This window comes from Drosophila grimshawi, unplaced genomic scaffold, assembly GCF_018153295.1.
Source record: "Drosophila grimshawi isolate 15287-2541.00 unplaced genomic scaffold, ASM1815329v1 contig_1369, whole genome shotgun sequence".
Taxonomy (NCBI): domain Eukaryota; kingdom Metazoa; phylum Arthropoda; class Insecta; order Diptera; family Drosophilidae; genus Drosophila; species Drosophila grimshawi.
Window position 1 is genome coordinate 5,657,608 of NW_025062891.1, and position 17,693 is coordinate 5,675,300.

Sequence of the window (17,693 nt, forward strand, 5' to 3'; positions counted from 1 at the left end):
CAATCAACTATGCAATGACCTCATAGTTGTGTTCCCAAAGGGTTTGTCGAAGCACGCTGATAAATTAGCATAAGGAAAAAACAGACAGCATAAAAAATAGGGGGAGTTGAGTGGGAATTAAAGACACGCCAGTCATGGTCTGTAGCTCATCCAGAAATCAAAGTTGGCGCTACTCAAATAGTGCAGCATTTCCATTAAACTGTGACCTCTTCTTGCCCGTGTTGTAGTTGCGGTCTATTTGTGTTGTGGTCATCGCTGATATGGCGACGCCATCGCCCTCATTTGCCAATGGCGGCAGGGTGTCCTCGCGCTGAATGTGTTTTATGTCAGTTTGCCGACAACAATGAGCACGACCAGAACGACGCTGGCCACTGGCAGGACGTGCTAGCATTTATCGATTTTCATTACAGACCCACAATTTATCTGTGTGTGCGTGTGTGCGTGTTAGCAAAAACTGCCCCATTTGTTAGCCACAACAGAAGCGTAGTTCTAGTCCGAAAACAGTGCCAGCTTCAGCTGGGCCGGACGTGGCCCGTGGGCCAATCCGCAAAACGGCTTGCAGATGAGCATGCTGGGATTTGTCTATTTGGTGCTCATAGTGGGCTGGATATTGATCGTGCTGTTTCTCAAATGCAAGAAATCGTTGTCAGCGCCATTTCGCTTTGGCGAGAATTACACGGATGCGATTGCGGAGAGGGGCGAGCGTCGTCCTTCGGTGAACGTGATCCAGTTGCAGAACGAGGATATTGAGCAGGAGGATCACTACATGAACAGTTTTCATCGACAGACGGATAATCTGCAGCGCTATTCGCATAGATCGACGCTCGAGGAGCGCACCATTGAGCGAACATATCCCACAGACGCGGTTATCAATCCCGCCTACACCCACGACGAGGACTATGTCATTAACGGTGAGTATTCGGCGCAACAATTAACCATTAATTGAAATTCTATTTTTTGTAGCACCTCCTCCATCGTATGAGGAGGTAATGCGTCAGCCGCAGGTTTATCCGCAGGTGCGGCACAATAACCATAAGATTAGCGATATAAACATCTGAGCTATACGACTGGTTCTAAGATACCATATATACATAATTATTGCCATCTTGTACATATGTAGTTTTGCTTGTCAGCTGTGATTTCTCAGATTTAAATACAACTATCCAGATTCAAATAATATTAACAAATTGGAAATTCAATTGCATATTTCATGTAGAGATTTATTTGTTGGGACAACGGGCAACCAAATCAATTCAATTGATTCCACAGATGCCGCAGCCCGCATTAGCAGTAACATTTAGAATTATACACATATAGAAAATGTACAAAATGATTTTACATATGATTACAAACAAACAATCAGTCAAGGTGTGTGCATGTGTGTGTGTTAAGTTGTAAATAAATAATTGGATGAAAGTGTGTGTGTGTGTGTGTCTGTGTGTAGTAAAAAGTAAACCGAGAAAACATATATAATAAAAAAACAAACAAAATCAGCATACAAATAGTGTATAACATGTGTGCATGTGTTCGTGTGCGCGTACTGTAAAAATATATATATATTTGTATATATATAAATGTTGGCATTTGGCTAAATTAAGTCACTAAATTCGATACACATTTACAATCAATCATATGCAGCAGGACATGTGCCATGGCTCAAAATATACACAGTTTTAATGACTTGAAGTTAAGTTGAGTTCCGTTTTTCTCTTTCTTTTTCTATTGGCCCTAATTATTAATATTAATTGTTTTTGGCCATTTTCTGGGTCACATATATTTATATATATTATTTATGTCAGCACTTTCTGCACGCTGTGCATCTGTATGAACGCCTCTAGCTGCTTGGGTATCAGATCTCTAAAGCTGATCTTGTTTGTGGCTATCGAGCGTGCTGCCAGGCATTTCAAACTGGTGTGCGCATTCTGATGTCCGTGCAGCACGTTGGCCAAGTTAGCTACAAGAAAAGTTCAAAAGTTTTTAAGTACAAATACATATATGTAATGATAATTATAGGAGCTTACCCTGCTTGCAGGCTACAGCTGCCGTTTGACCCGCTGCATTCACCGCATCCAAGTGAGCGCCCGCCTCCACAAATAGCTGCAAAATGCGCGTCATTTCGCCCTGGCGATCCTGTGTGCTATTGATCTTGGTAACCAGTATATGCAGCGGTGTATTCCTTGCAGCATCCACAGCAACAACAGAAGCGCCACAGTGCACCAGCACCAAAGCGGTCGCATAGCAGGGAAATCTAACAAAACACAATTAATTAGAGACGATTCCTTTCAAACTGTTTAAAAACACCGTCTCACTTGCACATTTCGTTTGTGTAGAACTCATCTACAGGCGTCACTCCGTTGACGGCTAGATGTAACAACGTTTGGCCATCCTGGAGGCGGGTATCGTGCTTGATGAACTTGCGCACTGTGAGGAACAGTTGCTGTATCTGCTCCTCATTGATCTCCTGATCCTTTCGGCGACGCGCCAGCTGAGTGACTATTTTAATTAAATACAACGCTGTGATGCAGTTTTGGTTGTTCTGATCTTGCAGCAAACTGGCGCAGGTATTTGGCTTATCATTCATCATTTTGAGCTTGTTATTCTCTATCTCCTGCTGGCACTTCTCCAACACGGGCAAAACATGATCCAACGTTAACCGGTGATTCTCGACGCGTAATATTTGCGCAAAGAGCTGAGCAAAACGTAGCAAATCTCGCTCCACGGACACCTGTGCAAATAGTTTAATCAGGGATTATTGGCAATCAGTTGTTTCTTCAGTTAACTCACATTGTTGCGCATGCGCAGATCGATGGCATAGTTCCACAGCACTTGGCACTGCTCGAACCGACCCTGATCCGCCATGACTGCGCCGCGATAAACTATGGCCTGCGGCAGCTCTGGATTATTTTTGCCCAGTACACGCTCCCGTATGGCCAGCGATTCCATGTGTATGGAGTGATGGTTCAACTTGATGGCATTCAGCTCGGGCAGATTTTCCGTTTCGAACCAGCTGTCGTAGGCGGGCACCGGCTGCTGCACCTTCTTGCGCACCACATGCCTCGCATCGCTGTAGCGCATTTCCATGGCACGCAGCAGATAGCTGTAGGCGCGATTCACATCGTATTTGATCTTATCGTTGGCATACGTGGCGCCCAGCAGCTCCAGTGCGGTGATCTGTTCCTCCTTGCTCATCAGGCCCGGACGCTGAATGAATGCCTCGACGACATCCTCGTGCAACCGTTCGGCAGCCTGCAGTGCCGGCGATATACCCGCCTCATTATTCTGCAACGTTGCGTCATGATCAAGCAGGGCCGTGACTACCTCCAAATGACCACTCTCGGCGGCATAGTGCAGCGCCGTTGCACCACACAGCGCCTGATCATTGGGATGGGAGCCGTTCTGCAGCAGCGTATTCACGACCAGATGATGACCCTTGTACGCGGCGATCATTAACGTGTTATTGTTAAACAAATTGGTTGCATTCACATCAGCGCCATGCTCGATCAGAAACTCCACAATGTCCAAGCGACCTGAAACCGAGATCCAAATTGAAATACAGTTGCGCTATTTACAATACAATACTCACCTTCATAGCAGGCGGCGCGCAGTGGAGATGATTGCGCCTTCGTGTTGTGATTTATCGCAGCGCCTGCCTGCACCAGCATCTTGACAATCTGCAGATGACCCATGCCAGCGGCTACCCACAGCGCTGTCGCCCCATACACGACAAGGCCATCAAAGATGACATTGCACTCCCTTTCCAGATCCACATCGTAGTGCGAGAGCAGCGTCTTCACAAACGTCACATTGCCCGACATTGCGGCCATGGTGAGCGGCGTCAGCGATTGGCCATCGGGCTGATCAAAGTTCTGTGGAAGGAGAGAGGACAATGATTATTGAGAAATAGTTTTCATTTTTTTATTAATTATATACATATGTATATATGTATGTTTATGTGCAGTATTTATTCTGATAGTTATACAGAAAAAATTGACATTGGCTGCAATGGTTGAAAATAATAAGAAGGATTCTAAATCGCTGAAGATTATTATTAAATTAATTCTTTGTATTCAGATTCATTAATTAGTTGATTGTTTCATTGATTGTTTGTTGTTATAATTAAACTTTGAAATATATCAAATATTTTATATAGATCTTATTGGAAATAGTTTCATTTGTTCAACTTTTACGTTTGTATTCAGCCCCTCGATTGCCACTATATTGGTTGTTCACTGTATTTTATTTTGTTTTTCTCGTTGTTTATATGTATGCTTTTGAGGTGCGTGCGCATCTTTTTCATCATTTCACAGTCAAGGCTGGCCGAAAATAGTGCGTTGAGCGCATTTACAGCATAAATTTGTTTTTTCTTTTTTTTGCTTTTGGTTTTTTTTTTTGGGAAAAACGTGCATTGAAAATTTGCCTGAAACTGTTTACACAGAGCCGATTCCCTTTGTTTGTAGTGCATTGGATTTCTTTTGGCACGACATATGTAAATATTACAACAAACTGCAAGCTCTTTGTCTTGTCTAGATATATATAAATATATATATGTTATGTATACGTATACATATGTACAAGAAAAGATCCAGGCGTATCCAAAGTCCAAGGCAAGCAGTAGACACTTTCAGGGGCTGACCCCTTAAACGCAGCTATTGCGTTTTGGCTTTAAATGGCTGCTGGCTGCTCAACAAAAATAGCAAGTGGGTCAAGAAACTGACAGACAGACCATTGTCGGAGACTCACCGCCGGATAGGTTATATAGTTGGTTAGCGGCAATGAGTCGCTAGCGCCGCGCCAGAAGCTCGCTCCTGGCCAGGCGGACTCGTACCAGCGTTTGCGTGTGCTGCAAAAAATGCGAGAAGGATTCCAGATTACTTTTGAAAGGATTCAGTTGTTGACTGAATATGCACGCTTTTTACCGATATAATTCCGCGTGCATTGCTCCTGGCTGGCTAGCAATAATAATAACGATTAACTGGAGCCGTGTGGCAAAGGACGCAGCTGCAGGCTCAATTCCTGCACGGCAGTCCCGAAAAATTCGATAAAACTTCGTGAGCTCAACGAACACACCACAAGTCCTGCGCCCAACCCCATGTTTGCATATGGCTCGCACATCTGGGGGTTGATATGGAAAAAGGACACAGTGTGCAACTCAGGCGAGGGTAACCAGCACAGCTGATGAAAGAGCGAAAGTCGGAGAGAGCAGCTTGCTCTCTCAGAGCGGGGGGTGGGGAGTTTGTTTACACCTTTGCCAGCTGTTCGTTCACATTCCATTCAAATACTCAGAAATTTGCTATTTAATATTGAGTGGGGAATCGATTACAGTGGAAAATAACTGTTACTTTTTTTTCTATTGCAGTGGCTGTTATGCAACATGCATGTTACGTAACCGTTGACATTTCCGAGAATAATAACATACATTATCTGTGGGTATCTCGGTTAATATGCCAACCAGCAATAATCTATAATATTCATTCAAATGTGTGATAAGCCAAATAAATAAAATGTGCAAAATAATAATATTCCTCTCGTCTTGGTCTTAAAATTAACAATAATTTAATATAAGATTCAGACAGATGCAATCAGTTGAAAATATATGTGTTAGCAAGGGTATTTCAACTTCGACAAGGTTATGGTTTGTTAGCAGCTAAGTCTTATTGTCTTTGTGGCATGCCACACTTTTCTACGCGTCTCATAAATAGGCAAATGATTAAACAACGCGCATTTCAGGAACAAAACTGCAAAAACTGAATGCTGGCATTGGGCCAAGTTCGTGTCCAGAAAGAGATCTCGCACATATGTGCGAATGAGTAATTAGTTAAAGATGGTGCTGACTGCGTCTGCAATCTCTAATTTGAGATGACTTGGCATATTTTGACCGTCATTTGAATACATTGAAAACATTGTAGTAAATATTGCCTATATCAAAATCGCCATATCAAAATTAATAGCGAAATTCACAAAGTTTACTGCAGCTGGCCGTATATGTATATAAATAATACGCAGTCATTATGTGTGGGTACAGTGATCACTCGTAAATAACAAATAGGTTGACAATGACAATTGGACAATAACAATTCATATGTTTGGTTGTGTCACTTATCGAGTGCTCACTGTATTATAGAGAGGTTTGCGCTCATTTTGGTCGCCCAGATGAGGCGATAAACAAAGAGCCGACAAGAAGCACAAGCAGCAATAGCAACAACAACTACAACAACAACAACACAATTCGATTTTACATATCAAAACAATACCTAAATATAGGTGGAAATTTCATTAATGACGCAGTTGAGTTAATTTCGTTCATTACGCAAAAAACGAATTACAAACAAACTTAACAACTTACCGTGTTGACCAAATGCGTTTGCACTTTCGTCGAGCTGATCGTGTTTAGGGCCTCAACGAATCTCATCATTTGGCTGCTGCGCGCTGCCAAATAGAGGGTGTTCAACTGGGAATAGGGGACACGGGGTTCGCCGGGGAAACGGGCGCGGAGATCTTCTTCGATCTCGACGAGCATTCCGTGCGCCATGTTGAAGTAGCCAAAATCGAGGGAATCGTCGTAGATCGATGTGTCCGCCGCACGCTCCTCATCCGGATCCACTTCCATATTTTCAAGCAGCAGCGCCAACTGACGCAGCGTGCAAAAGCTAAGTTGGCTGCTTATTTTTCCGAATTTGTTGATCACACGATGAGGAAAAAAGAGCACTTTTCTTATTTTTATTTTTAACACGAGCACACTTGTCCGCAACGAAAATGTTACTGTAAACTGTTATGGTGGATTAACAGCTTAACAGCTTAACATCCAACAGATACAGCTCTGGGTGCATGCACTGAGCAGAGCCTTAACAGAACAGCTGTCGCTTAACACAGATTGCCACCACCCTGTTGTTGCTGGTCAGTGTGACCACATTTTAAATGAAAATACGTTACGATTTCGTGTTTAATTTAATTTTTGAAAAACTTATACAAATATTTTGTGGTTGTGTTTGAAATACAGAATTATTTATGTAAATGGGGTAATGAGTGTACGAGTGTGTTCAGCTATCAGCTATAGTTTCTCCCCATCTCTCTTATTCGTAATTATTTTAAGATATTTGGGTGAATTACAATTGTTATTTTTTGACTTCAGCTAAGCTATAGTTTCTTTTCTTCTGCAAATTTACATGGTTTGTGATTGTTGCATGGTTTTAAGCGAGATTATTCTACATATATTTAACATTGGGTAACCTATATTCTTCTTTTCTGTGTATTTTCCCAAGGTATACCCAATGTTGTTCCAATCGAAGCGTTTTTTGGTTAATATTTTTCCAAGCGTTGTTGCACATGATTTGCTGGAAAACTATACCTGAACGCAACGATATTTTATGGCATATTTAATTACAGTCTTTTTAACGGCCGATTTCTTCCGCGTCGGAATTCCCATACAATATGCAGTTTTGGGTGAACGTGTTTCTTCGGCATTAGTAGTGGTTCAAGCAGTAGTAGCTCCATTAAATATTATTTATCATAATTGCGATTATTTTATCATACTTGATTTGCACAATTTTCTTGCAATTAGTTTTTTTTTTCTAGCGAATCGATTAAATTTCATATAGCCTGTATACATTTAACACGAGATTACTTGAATTTCCAATTGACTAAAATGTGCCATACAAAAAAAAAAAATACTGCAAATTTACGATAAATCTTGAAATTTTGACTATAAAATTTGTTTCAAATCTGTGGCGTTCTTTAAAAGGAAAATAGTTTTTTAAATGTTGTTCGATATTTGTCTGCCTCTTCTTTGCCTTTTTCCTTTTCCTTTTTTTTAAACCAAAGATTTTTTTGATTTGCTTTTTTGTGGCTGCAGAAATGGAAAATACAATTATAACAAATAATCAAGCATGATCTCAATGTTTGTTTTTATAAAAAATTCAATAAAATAATACAAAGCAAAGATTTGCAATTAATAAAAGTAAGCAACATAAATTCATACAAATTCATTCTAGAAAGCGCCAAGTTAAGCTATATATATTATATATATACTACTTTTTCTACTAAGCGGTTGGGGTTAAAATGCAAGTTTAAAAAGCAAATATCAAATGGCAAAATTCATTTACTTGACTGCGCCACCTTCCAGCTCCCCCCTCTAGTTGGTGGCCGCAATGGGTATCTGCTGTTGGGTGCCGGACACCGAAATGCCAGTCGAATCGGACTCGGTGATCTTCACCTCGCTGTTGTTGTTAAGGCTGGCACGCGAGTTGCGCTTGCGCTGTGGCCTACTGCCGTTCCTAAGGGATGATGGCGGTGTCTTTGTGGTTGAGTCGGGCACAGAGGACACACTTTGCGATTTGTCGCCACCGGCGCCGATCTCATCGCCAGCTCCAGACTTGTGTTTCAGCGAGTTGCGCTTATGGCGCCGACGAATGGTGCCCGGCTTGACGATCGGCTTGATCGTCGTCTTGTTGGGATCGAAGAAGCTGTCGAGCAGTCCGACCAGTTCACACTTATCCTCCGCCTTCAGGCTGTCAATGCCCTGGAGTGCGGCATGAAGTCCCTCGCTATGCTTATCGGTCCAAATATCCCTAAACGTGGTCAAATCGAAGCCGTTCTCGGCGAGCACAATGCGAAACTTGACAGCGCGCACGCGATGATAGAGCGTTGTCTTGAAATAGTGCAAGAAGACCGGACGGAACGAGTTCTGTCGCTCCAAATGGACATTCTGGGTGTCCAGCTCATCAACATCGGAGCTGATGGCCTCGGTGTATGGTTTGAGTGCATTAAATAGATTGCCTGAATCATCGGATGATTCGGGCACGCAGCTATCCATTAAATTGCTCAGCTTCAGCGCCACATTGAAGGCGAGCTTGGCACGAACGCTGGCACTGCCATCGAAATCACCTCGATCCCTCTGGAGTCGATTCTTTATAGCGCCATTGCTGCTGCTGCTGCTGATGCAATTACTATCTGGCTTGAGGGCATTCTCTTCCTTGGCTCTGGAGAGGAGCTTCGAGAGGCTGCGTAGACTGTGGTGCTTCGTGTCGGCCATCGAGGACTTGGCCAGCTTGAAGCTGTTCACAAACGACTTGACCGTCTTGCTGAATCTCTCGAGCATGCCATATTTAACCAGCGATTGCAGTATCATATATGGAATGAATTTACGCTCCTCATGATAGAGCAGAACAATGCCATTTGCATTGGGATTCTTTAATTTCAACTGATCCAGCCAGTCGAGGAAGTCCTTGAGCGCAGCAACTTCCGATTTCGATTTAATTATCTGCGAAATTAATTAAAATAAAATGGAAATAGCAAATGCATTCAGCAATTGGTAATTGAGAATTGAACAGTAAGCTGCACTCACCTTGTAGGTCTGCATCGACTTCAGCATACGGAAAAATCCGATCGAAATAACCCGAACTTGATGACGCTGGCGAGCAGCGGGGTTCAGATTCATATACGGCATAATGTACTGCTCAAAATGATCGGTTGGGGTGTAAGCAGCCAATTGAACAATCTGCCCCCATTAAAAAAAAGTGAGGTTAAACTTAGCAGCAAGAGTTCATTAAACCGGAAGAAAAAAACAAAAAGAAAATGCATACCTCATCAATTAGACGGCGCCCAGTTGTGTCAATGTCAACGGCAACCAGGATATAGTCACCTTTGGGTAGCTCATCTTTTATGGCCACGCCCGACACAGCCGTGGACTGATCCGCGGCAGCGAAATCCACTTTATTGGCAACCATTTTGCTATTTTGGACCTAAGAAAATATATTATAATATATTTATTATTTATAATATAATTAAATCAGAATTTATAATAAAAACTAAAACGAACACAAAGCTCACTTCGATTTATACCAGTAAAAAAAAAAAATTAAGAATATCTTCCAGAAGAAATTGTGACCCGCAAGGAACGAATATTGCAACTGAACTGCGAATGGCGGTCAACAATTTATGGGTTAAGCACTAAGCTAACGGAATAATTCCAGGACAGTTTTCGCTCAACGCCATTTTTTTTAACGAAATTTCTTTTGCACACGCGCACACATACACTCACACGAATGAACACATGCAAGTCATTTTCTCTCACCTTTTTTACACTTTCCGTTCGATTTTCGATTCGATGGTATTTTTCGCTTTTTACCAACTTTTTCCTTTCTTTTTCAAAAGGGTAAAAAGACGAGATTTGCCTCCGTGCGACGAGCGTTCACAAATAAGAAACAATTCGTAAGACTAACAAAAACGAAATGAGCCAAACCCTAATTGAATCAGGCTATGAGCAGGAATTTTGAAATCAAAGCCTACTACAAATAATTTTGTTTGCCAAGTACAATGGGATGCGCAGCCTACTTAGTGAACGCTTACTGACTGTGTCCAGACGATAGCTTTTGTCCTCCTTACATTTGTATGTTACTTAACGTTTAAATTGAAATCGATTAACTGAACTGAACTATCCGCAACTTCCACTTACACTTAACTGGTAGTCCACTGTAAAGATAATTGGTCGTGAGGCGAAAGAAACCGGCGCACCGATTACATGTGCAGCTTTCCTAAGCCCAAAGCGCACGAGCGAAGAGTGCGAACACTGATAAGCTCTACAGTGTTGACAAATGTACGACAGTATTGCGAATAATAAATAACACAACGAATGTGATTTGAAATTCTGAAATGTCGAATGAATTTTAGTGCAACTGTTTACTTAAAATACGATCACGAAAACCGTTGCGAAAAGCGATTAGAGCTAAAAGACTTACTCTGCCAGGGCTGCATAAAACTGTGTTGTACCGCATACATAGTAAAATCATCTTAAACATATGAAAAGTTAAATAAAGTAACTTTCAGCCATTTGAGCAATTTAGTTATTTAAACATTTTCATAAAGCGCGAGAGAGACACTTTGTTGTGACGTCACAGACTGACAAGAGAAATAATAGACATGCGCATTGAGTTACCTGGTGAAAGTAATGAAACATGAAAACTGCGTGTGCAGCCCTGCGGATATCAAAACAAAAAACAGCTGTTTATAAATGAACCGTTCATTCTGCTGCGTTGTAAATTTAATGAATATTGAAAAATACTTAATCAAAGCGTAAAATCAAAGTTCAATACAATACAGCAAACCACAGGAATATTATGCTGCATTGCACAAGCATACAAATAGAAAGTAGAACAACAGCAAGAACACCAACGCACCACAGACAAACGAGGAGCACAGTTCGACACAAATCGTAAAAGATAAAAAAAAAACACTGGCGCGATAAGAGCACCCCAATCAAACGTGCCAAACAGTAAACACCCATAAGCACACACACACACACACCCACACACACTCATACATACAGATACGTACGGGAATAATTAGAGCAGCAACAAAAGGCTAAATATGTTGTCTTACATTAAGCGCAAACTCTCTGAATCGGACAGCGGCGCGACAGGCAGCAATAGCAACAATAGCAACACAACAGCCGCTGAGCTGGTGCGGAAAACAAGCGAAATGTCATTGGATAATGGTATAATTGCATACGGGGAGGATGCATTGCTGCACGAGCTGGGCTATCGCAATGCCACCGACCTGCAAGAGACCATTTACGGTGAGAGTGTAATGCGTATTTTATTTAAAATCAATTATATAATTGACATTTATTATATGCTAATGCTGACAGATCTGTTGCGCACCATACGTGATCCGGAGAAGCCCTGCACTTTGGAGGATTTGAATGTCATATATGAGGATGGCATATTTGTAATGCCGCCAACACGCTCAAATGTTTCGGTGGTAAGACAGCAACGTTAATTGAACTCGGCACATAAATTGTAAATGGTCAAACTTTCAGGTGCGCATCGAATTCAATCCCACAGTGCCGCACTGCTCGCTGGCCACACTGATTGGTCTATGCATACGGATTAAGGTGGAGCGCGGCTTGCCTCACAACATCAAGCTGGACATTTACATAAAGAAGGGCGCACACCAAACTGAGGAGGAGAGTGAGTTGACTCTCCTGATGCATAAATGAATACCAATTTAAAAATATAATTTCAACTGTCTTCCAGTCAATAAACAAATTAATGACAAGGAACGCATTGCAGCCGCTATGGAGAACCCAAATCTGTGTGAGCTGGTCGAAAATTGCATTAAGGATGAGGAATAAAAGTCTTGCGCCCCTTCTAGTGTATATAATGGTTTAACTCAGCCTAGTTGTAAGTGTACCAAGTGCGTGTAGTCTCTGATGTACGATGTATCTAGTTAGTATTAAAGTTTTAAGATTTGTTAAATGTCGAATTTGTTAAGTAATACTTGGCAAGAAGAATAAGAATTGTGTAAACGTGGCGAACATCAAAAGTGTTTTTTTTTTTTATTGAGCGAATTATATTAATTAATATATCATACTCAAATACTAAATCAATACACTTGTGTTATTCATACATATGCTAGATTTATAGTGTAATTTTTAGTTGCCTTGATTTTGTGATAGTCTGTTGATAATGCGGCACGTAAAGCTTCACTATCTGTGTTACTAGTACAATGGAAAGAAGCCAAAAGTTGTTAATCAGTTAAGCAGCCTTACGAACCGTGTGCATACCATTATCTCTGTTGAATTTCGTGAATGAATTGGCAGCCATTTTGACACCCACTTCTTGACTATGGCAGCCATAACGTGACTAACAATGAGTTATCAGTGAATTCGATGATGTCGTTTGTTGACATTATATTTTGTTATGGCTTTTGCACTCTTCATATGCGTATTTGCAAATGTCAATTAGTAGCGATTTAAAGTATGTTCTCGTAATATCCAAGACAAGACTTGGCAATTTTCAGTGATAACATAAAAGAAAATGACGCGATTGCTCTTACGTACAATGGCAATGTTCCTTGTCGAGCAATTAAAACCAGATGCTGCTTGAACTTTCTGCAGTGCCAGCAGGAGATGTGGCCAATATTCTAGATATTGCGAGCACGAAAATAACGCAAAGCAGAAGCAGATGGGTAAGAAGGAAAAACAGTTGATAATAAAAGGCAAACGCTGGCAAAAGCATATTGCGAATATTACGCTAATTGGAGCCGGCAATCAAAGTGGACACCGTGTCTCAGGCACGTGTCGTCCCCAAGGGATATAGCACAAAAAAAAAAAAAAAATTTATAAAAAACTGCCGCCAGGAAAATGTCGTTTTGCCATCATCAACGTTGCTTGGGCCAAAGGCTGCGTGATAAAATTGTTAAGCTCCACCCACCAAATTGACCTTCACCTGTGTCCAATATCCGTTGAAAAGTCTCCGAAAGAAGGAACACTAGTTTAAGAATTTTAATTGAATGGTTACCTTGGGCACAAGCGATGCGACTTATGAAGTTATCATATCCCTAACTATATTATATATATATATATATATATATATAGTAAAATCTTTGCTCTGTCAAACGGCTGCAAGTAAGTTTTTTTCCAGAGAAAACTGGCTGCTGGCAGCGGGATAAAAGACGCTGCACTGATTGCGACCACTGCGACTTCCTTCCGATATGTAATGCTGTAAAATTGTGGGCCATTATTATGATTTCCGTGGTTGAATCTGCGCACAAATTGCACATGCACATATAGACACATGCAAAGCCGAAAAGCAGCACCATTGTACATTTACTTAAAAATTAACATTGGATTTCAGTCAGTGCTCATATTTCATTAAGCCACCTTCAGTGTGGTACATACTTTTTCGAGACAGTGTATTAACTACGGTTTACGGTTTGTCACGTTAAATAAATATTTATTTAAATATAAATAAATAGTTTTAATGATGTAATTACTGTACACTGAGCTTTCTGTTTCGAATCCCAGGAATCAAGTATTATTAAAATGGGATTATTTTCTTTCATATAATTTTTCATTATAATAATTTCTTTTCCTTAAAATATTTTAAAATCGAGTCATACTAATCAATATAATCTTGAATTTTTGAACTTTGAGAATATTTATTTATTATTTATTATTTGTGAAACATAACCATGCCTTTGCAGATTTCATTTGATTGTTAAAAGAAATATTTGTTTCTTAAGATATTTTAAATTAAACTCATACTTTTCAATAAAATGAATTATTTTCATATGGGAATATTTATTCAGAGCTTGTTTTCTGTACACGATTTAAAAAATAATCATGTCTTATATGGGATTATTTTAATATTAAATTAATATCTTTTTAAAGGCAATATTTATTTATATATTAGTCTATGCTCGTTTACGCTTTCCAAAGCAACTTCTGCTAATTTCGTGTAGGGTATTCAATAATCATATTATTCAGCTTGCTGTAGATATATCTCTCAACAGTTATTACCGGCCTTTTGCTGTCGCGTAGCTACTTACATGCACAACTCTGGTTGTTGTTTTTGGGTGTGCCCATCTGGCGCTTAAGACCGGAAGTAACACTTGATGGTGTTGTTGCTGACTTGCTTACGCTGCGTATGCGCATTATGCGAAACCAACGGAAAGTGGCGGACTGCAGCTGCTGCTGTCGTGGTGACCAGTGGATGACGGCCCCAAAAACTGTCCACAGCTGCCAAAAGGCAACAACAATAGGGACAACGACAACGACAACTTACGCATCAGCAAAAGTCGTGACCAGGACCAGCACCAGGACCCGAAGCCGAAACAGGAGCAGGAGCAGGAGCAGCCCTTTTATTGTTTGCACTGCACTTAATTTCTGTTGCACTCGGCTTGCCATTTATTTTGCACGTAAAATGTGCCAACGTTATGAAAGCAGACCCCAAGTTGAGTTTGGTTAAGGCAGATGGGCACGGGACAGGGATGGGGCTGGAGCTGGGGCTGGGGCTGAGCTGCCATGCGGAAGTGGTCGCGTGCATCGCATCCTGTCAGCAATTATGGCCCCAGAAGCAGGGCTAGCGGCAGTGGCGGCTACAACAATTACAGTTACAGCTGTTAACGTTGGCTAAGCTGTTGTTGTTGTCGCTGCTGCTGCAGTCAGCGCTGTGTTGTAAGCCATTTTAATTGCTTGTCTCTTTTTAATTTGCAGCTCTTTTGTTACTGTAGCCGTTGCATATACAGATGAATATATATATATATACAGTTTATAGATGTGTGTATGTGCTCCCGTTCTTTATTATTCATGCTCGTGTTTCCTGCACACACACACACACACGTACATTTACATATTTACACATATATACTTATGTAAGCGCACTTATGCAGATATCTGTGTGTTGACTGCGACTTTTCTTAACCTGACTTTTGCCCTGCTGACATTAAATTGGCCCTGCAACGCTGTGAGCAGGTCGGCGCTCTTTGGACCCGGTCTCCGTATCGTACCGGCGTTTAAGTGTTGCTGCCGCCCATTTGGTGCAGCTAACGAACTAATGTCGAATGCACATCAAGTGCCATTTGAGCTTCCGTCGCCAACCCCAACCCCATCCCCGTTAGCACTCATTGACCAGGACAAAACAAGAAGATGTTTGTTAGTGCAATTAACAAAGTAACGTTTGCTCCACAATGGCCTATGCTCTGAGTATGCAGTATGCACCGTGGATGGCAACCGCCTCTCTGTCTGGCTCTGTATGTGTGTGTGTGTGTGTGTGTGTGCATCCTTAGCTGCTAATCGATAATAAAACTGCAGCAAGCATTGCTTGCAAGCAAATAATTAAAACACAAACTTCAATGAAATTGCATACACAAACACATTGAGGATATTTGGGCAGAGTTCAGAGAGAGAACAATGTTGATTCAACATTTAAACGTCATGATCAATTAGGAAGGTCAGCACTTCCACTGAATTTACATTTGTGCTCGATTTAATGAGGACTTCTAAGTTGATTTACCATAACAAATTAAATCGAATAAGATTTTGCCTATGTTGTGAATGTAGTTTCTTTAATCTTGCATCTTTAAGTTACAACTAATAAAAAAGTAAATATTTGTCCTACTCTTGCATATACTAAATTATTTACGAGGTTAATAATCCCCTTATTTAGTATTAATAATTGTTGAAAACAGGCCCTAGTCAAATGAATACGGTAAATTTAACACTCTCTGCCATCATTTAAAATCGCAATTGAAATTCAAGGTGATAATCATTTTGTATCATTTTGACAGTTGCAGCTGCAGATTGACAATAAAATGCAAATATAATCAAAAATTGTACATACATTTAAATATTATATAATGATGGACTAACTTGCTTGCTCGGCTGCTAAATTGTTTAATTTAAATTCATGTAGAGAGAAAGTTGCGGGGAGTGGAGCGGAGACTGTGCTTCTATTTGGTTTTAATAATTGATTGTAGGGAAAGTGCAACCGACTGTTTGTGGGCGGTGTTCCGCAAAATGTGGCATTGTCTAAGTGCCGGCTAAATAAAATTATTTAAATATGCAAAACACTACTAAAACACGCATTATTGCGGCATTCTGGAAATTACTTATGCAACAATTCCGTATTATATAATAAACACAGCGAGAGCTCGACAACTTATTTACTACCCGAGCGAGTCCGGCCAGCGCTCAAAGTTCCGCGCCCAAATTCATTTTGCCTCTGATTTTGAGGGCACTCTGCCTTATATGAATACCCTTGCCAAAAGTTGTCGAACTGCACCATAAGTTTTGCCTTGGTCTTTGGAATATATTCATTGTGTTCTAAATATCAACTAAATTAAACAAATTAATAAATAAATTAAAGTTGTATAAATTTATCGCTCTATTTACTATATAAATAATAATAATGTATATAATATAATTAGAATGTTGTACTTTATGTAGAGTATATAGAGCATAGAATATCCTGCTACGCCATCGAAATAATTGTATTCATGCTATATATGTTTTTTTTTGTATCCACTGACCGCAGTCCAAATAAATTAAATCATGAAATAATAAACAGAATTAGGTGCAAATTGTTGTGTGCGGTTTTATTTTATTTCGTTTTGAGTTTTTCACGGCTGCTGCTGCTGCTATTCGCTGCTAGTGTTAAACCAATTTGTCGAGCTGCTCCCAATTTTGGACGAGCCAACAGAACAAATTTAAATGGCAAACTGTCAGAAACATTTAATTGCTGTTCCAATTGAAAGCAAAATTGTTGCAGAATTTTAATGGGTAATTGGAAACTTTAGTTCGAGTGCTTTTTCTGCATGCCTCGCAGATAATTATAAATTAATAATTAACTGCCAAAAACTATAGTAAAACATCATAAATAACTGACTGAAACAACACACACACACATATACACCCACACAGACAATTAACCAAATAAAGTTTAAAAAAATACAAATTTATAAACATCATGACTGACAAAAAACTAGGCTGTGCAGTAATCTACTTGGAAATGTATCTATGTATCTTTATCTGTATCTGTATCTGTTACACTTTGTGTTTGTGTGACTTGTCGTGCGTGTGACTGTCTATCTCTGTGTTTGTGTGTATGTGGGTGAAATTATTGTGGCATTTGTATGCCGCCATGTATATAAAAAGTATATAAGTTTGAGTAGGAGCAAGTATGTTGTTCAGCACACAAAAACTTTTATAATAATTTGCGCTACAAATTTGAAATTGTAATGCGGACTCATTAGAAAGTTTTTCATTCGAATTTGTTTCTGCTGCGGTTGCTGTGGCAGCTCCATGTGGATTATTTTCTGATTTCATGACTGCTTTATATTTCCTTCTTTTTTTTTTTTACTGTTCTGTTTTTATGCTCATTTCATGTACAATAAATTGCCTACCAAGTAAAAAGCTA

The 17,693-nt window shown here is 40.2% G+C and overlaps 5 protein-coding genes across 7 annotated transcripts; 2 read left to right on the forward strand and 3 right to left on the reverse strand.

The window, feature by feature from the left end:
* Window positions 1-426: 426 nt before the first annotated feature.
* LOC6560543 lies at window positions 427-1,178 on the forward strand. Its single transcript, XM_001987535.3, has 2 exons — window positions 427-911; window positions 964-1,178. Exons 1-2 carry the CDS (start codon window positions 563-565, stop codon window positions 1,056-1,058), a joined length of 444 nt encoding a protein of 147 aa, XP_001987571.1. The 5' UTR covers window positions 427-562; the 3' UTR covers window positions 1,059-1,178.
* Window positions 1,179-1,194: 16 nt separating this feature from the next.
* LOC6560544 (protein fem-1 homolog B) lies at window positions 1,195-6,758 on the reverse strand. Its single transcript, XM_032734476.2, has 6 exons — window positions 6,344-6,758; window positions 3,584-3,866; window positions 2,785-3,527; window positions 2,310-2,725; window positions 2,022-2,248; window positions 1,195-1,954 (listed from the first exon to the last, which is right to left on the reverse strand). Exons 1-6 carry the CDS (start codon window positions 6,605-6,607, stop codon window positions 1,791-1,793), a joined length of 2,097 nt encoding a protein of 698 aa, XP_032590367.1. The 5' UTR covers window positions 6,608-6,758; the 3' UTR covers window positions 1,195-1,790.
* On the reverse strand, window positions 4,573-5,394 carry LOC116804995 (protein fem-1 homolog B-like). Its single transcript, XM_032734477.1, has 2 exons — window positions 4,917-5,394; window positions 4,573-4,840 (listed from the first exon to the last, which is right to left on the reverse strand). The coding sequence occupies exons 1-2, from the start codon at window positions 4,934-4,936 to the stop codon at window positions 4,663-4,665; spliced, it is 198 nt and encodes a 65-aa protein (XP_032590368.1). The 5' UTR covers window positions 4,937-5,394; the 3' UTR covers window positions 4,573-4,662.
* Window positions 6,759-6,922: 164 nt separating the features above from the next.
* LOC6560545 (maternal protein exuperantia) lies at window positions 6,923-10,541 on the reverse strand. Of its 3 annotated transcripts, none has more exons than XM_032734591.2 (4): window positions 10,451-10,532; window positions 9,579-9,737; window positions 9,341-9,493; window positions 6,923-9,256 (listed from the first exon to the last, which is right to left on the reverse strand). In XM_032734591.2, exons 2-4 carry the CDS (start codon window positions 9,720-9,722, stop codon window positions 8,129-8,131), a joined length of 1,425 nt encoding a protein of 474 aa, XP_032590482.2. In that variant the 5' UTR covers window positions 9,723-9,737; window positions 10,451-10,532; the 3' UTR covers window positions 6,923-8,128. The 3 variants fall into 3 exon arrangements, with proteins under 3 accessions (XP_032590482.2, XP_032590481.2, XP_001987573.2); XM_032734590.2 differs by having other exon boundaries at window positions 7,883-9,256; window positions 10,070-10,541; XM_001987537.3 differs by lacking the exon at window positions 10,451-10,532 and adding an exon at window positions 9,826-10,011 and having other exon boundaries at window positions 7,962-9,256.
* Window positions 10,542-10,957: 416 nt separating this feature from the next.
* On the forward strand, window positions 10,958-12,312 carry LOC6561087 (MIP18 family protein galla-1). The gene is made up of 4 exons (XM_001987538.2): window positions 10,958-11,569; window positions 11,642-11,754; window positions 11,813-11,963; window positions 12,030-12,312. The coding sequence occupies exons 1-4, from the start codon at window positions 11,362-11,364 to the stop codon at window positions 12,125-12,127; spliced, it is 570 nt and encodes a 189-aa protein (XP_001987574.1). The 5' UTR covers window positions 10,958-11,361; the 3' UTR covers window positions 12,128-12,312.
* Window positions 12,313-17,693: the final 5,381 nt, after the last annotated feature.

Coding starts and splice junctions, on each gene's coding strand:
- LOC6560543 (XM_001987535.3), top strand. CDS start 563: ATGAGCATGCTGGGATTTGTCTATTTGGTGCTCATAGTGGGCTGGATA. Junction 912..963: donor CGAGGACTATGTCATTAACG/GTGAGTATTCGG, acceptor TATTTTTTGTAG/CACCTCCTCCATCGTATGAG.
- LOC116804995 (XM_032734477.1), bottom strand. CDS start 4,936: ATGCACGCGGAATTATATCG. Junction 4,841..4,916: donor ATGCACGCGGAATTATATCG/GTAAAAAGCGTG, acceptor CATTTTTTGCAG/CACACGCAAACGCTGGTACG.
- LOC6560544 (XM_032734476.2), bottom strand. CDS start 6,607: ATGGAAGTGGATCCGGATGAGGAGCGTGCGGCGGACACATCGATCTAC. Junction 2,249..2,309: donor TACACAAACGAAATGTGCAA/GTGAGACGGTGT, acceptor GTGTTTTGTTAG/ATTTCCCTGCTATGCGACCG. Junction 1,955..2,021: donor AGCTGTAGCCTGCAAGCAGG/GTAAGCTCCTAT, acceptor CTTTTCTTGTAG/CTAACTTGGCCAACGTGCTG.
- LOC6560545 (XM_032734591.2), bottom strand. CDS start 9,722: ATGGTTGCCAATAAAGTGGATTTCGCTGCCGCGGATCAGTCCACGGCT. Junction 9,494..9,578: donor GGCGCCGTCTAATTGATGAG/GTATGCATTTTC, acceptor TAATGGGGGCAG/ATTGTTCAATTGGCTGCTTA. Junction 9,257..9,340: donor AGTCGATGCAGACCTACAAG/GTGAGTGCAGCT, acceptor TTAATTTCGCAG/ATAATTAAATCGAAATCGGA.
- LOC6561087 (XM_001987538.2), top strand. CDS start 11,362: ATGTTGTCTTACATTAAGCGCAAACTCTCTGAATCGGACAGCGGCGCG. Junction 11,570..11,641: donor CCTGCAAGAGACCATTTACG/GTGAGAGTGTAA, acceptor TAATGCTGACAG/ATCTGTTGCGCACCATACGT. Junction 11,755..11,812: donor CACGCTCAAATGTTTCGGTG/GTAAGACAGCAA, acceptor TCAAACTTTCAG/GTGCGCATCGAATTCAATCC.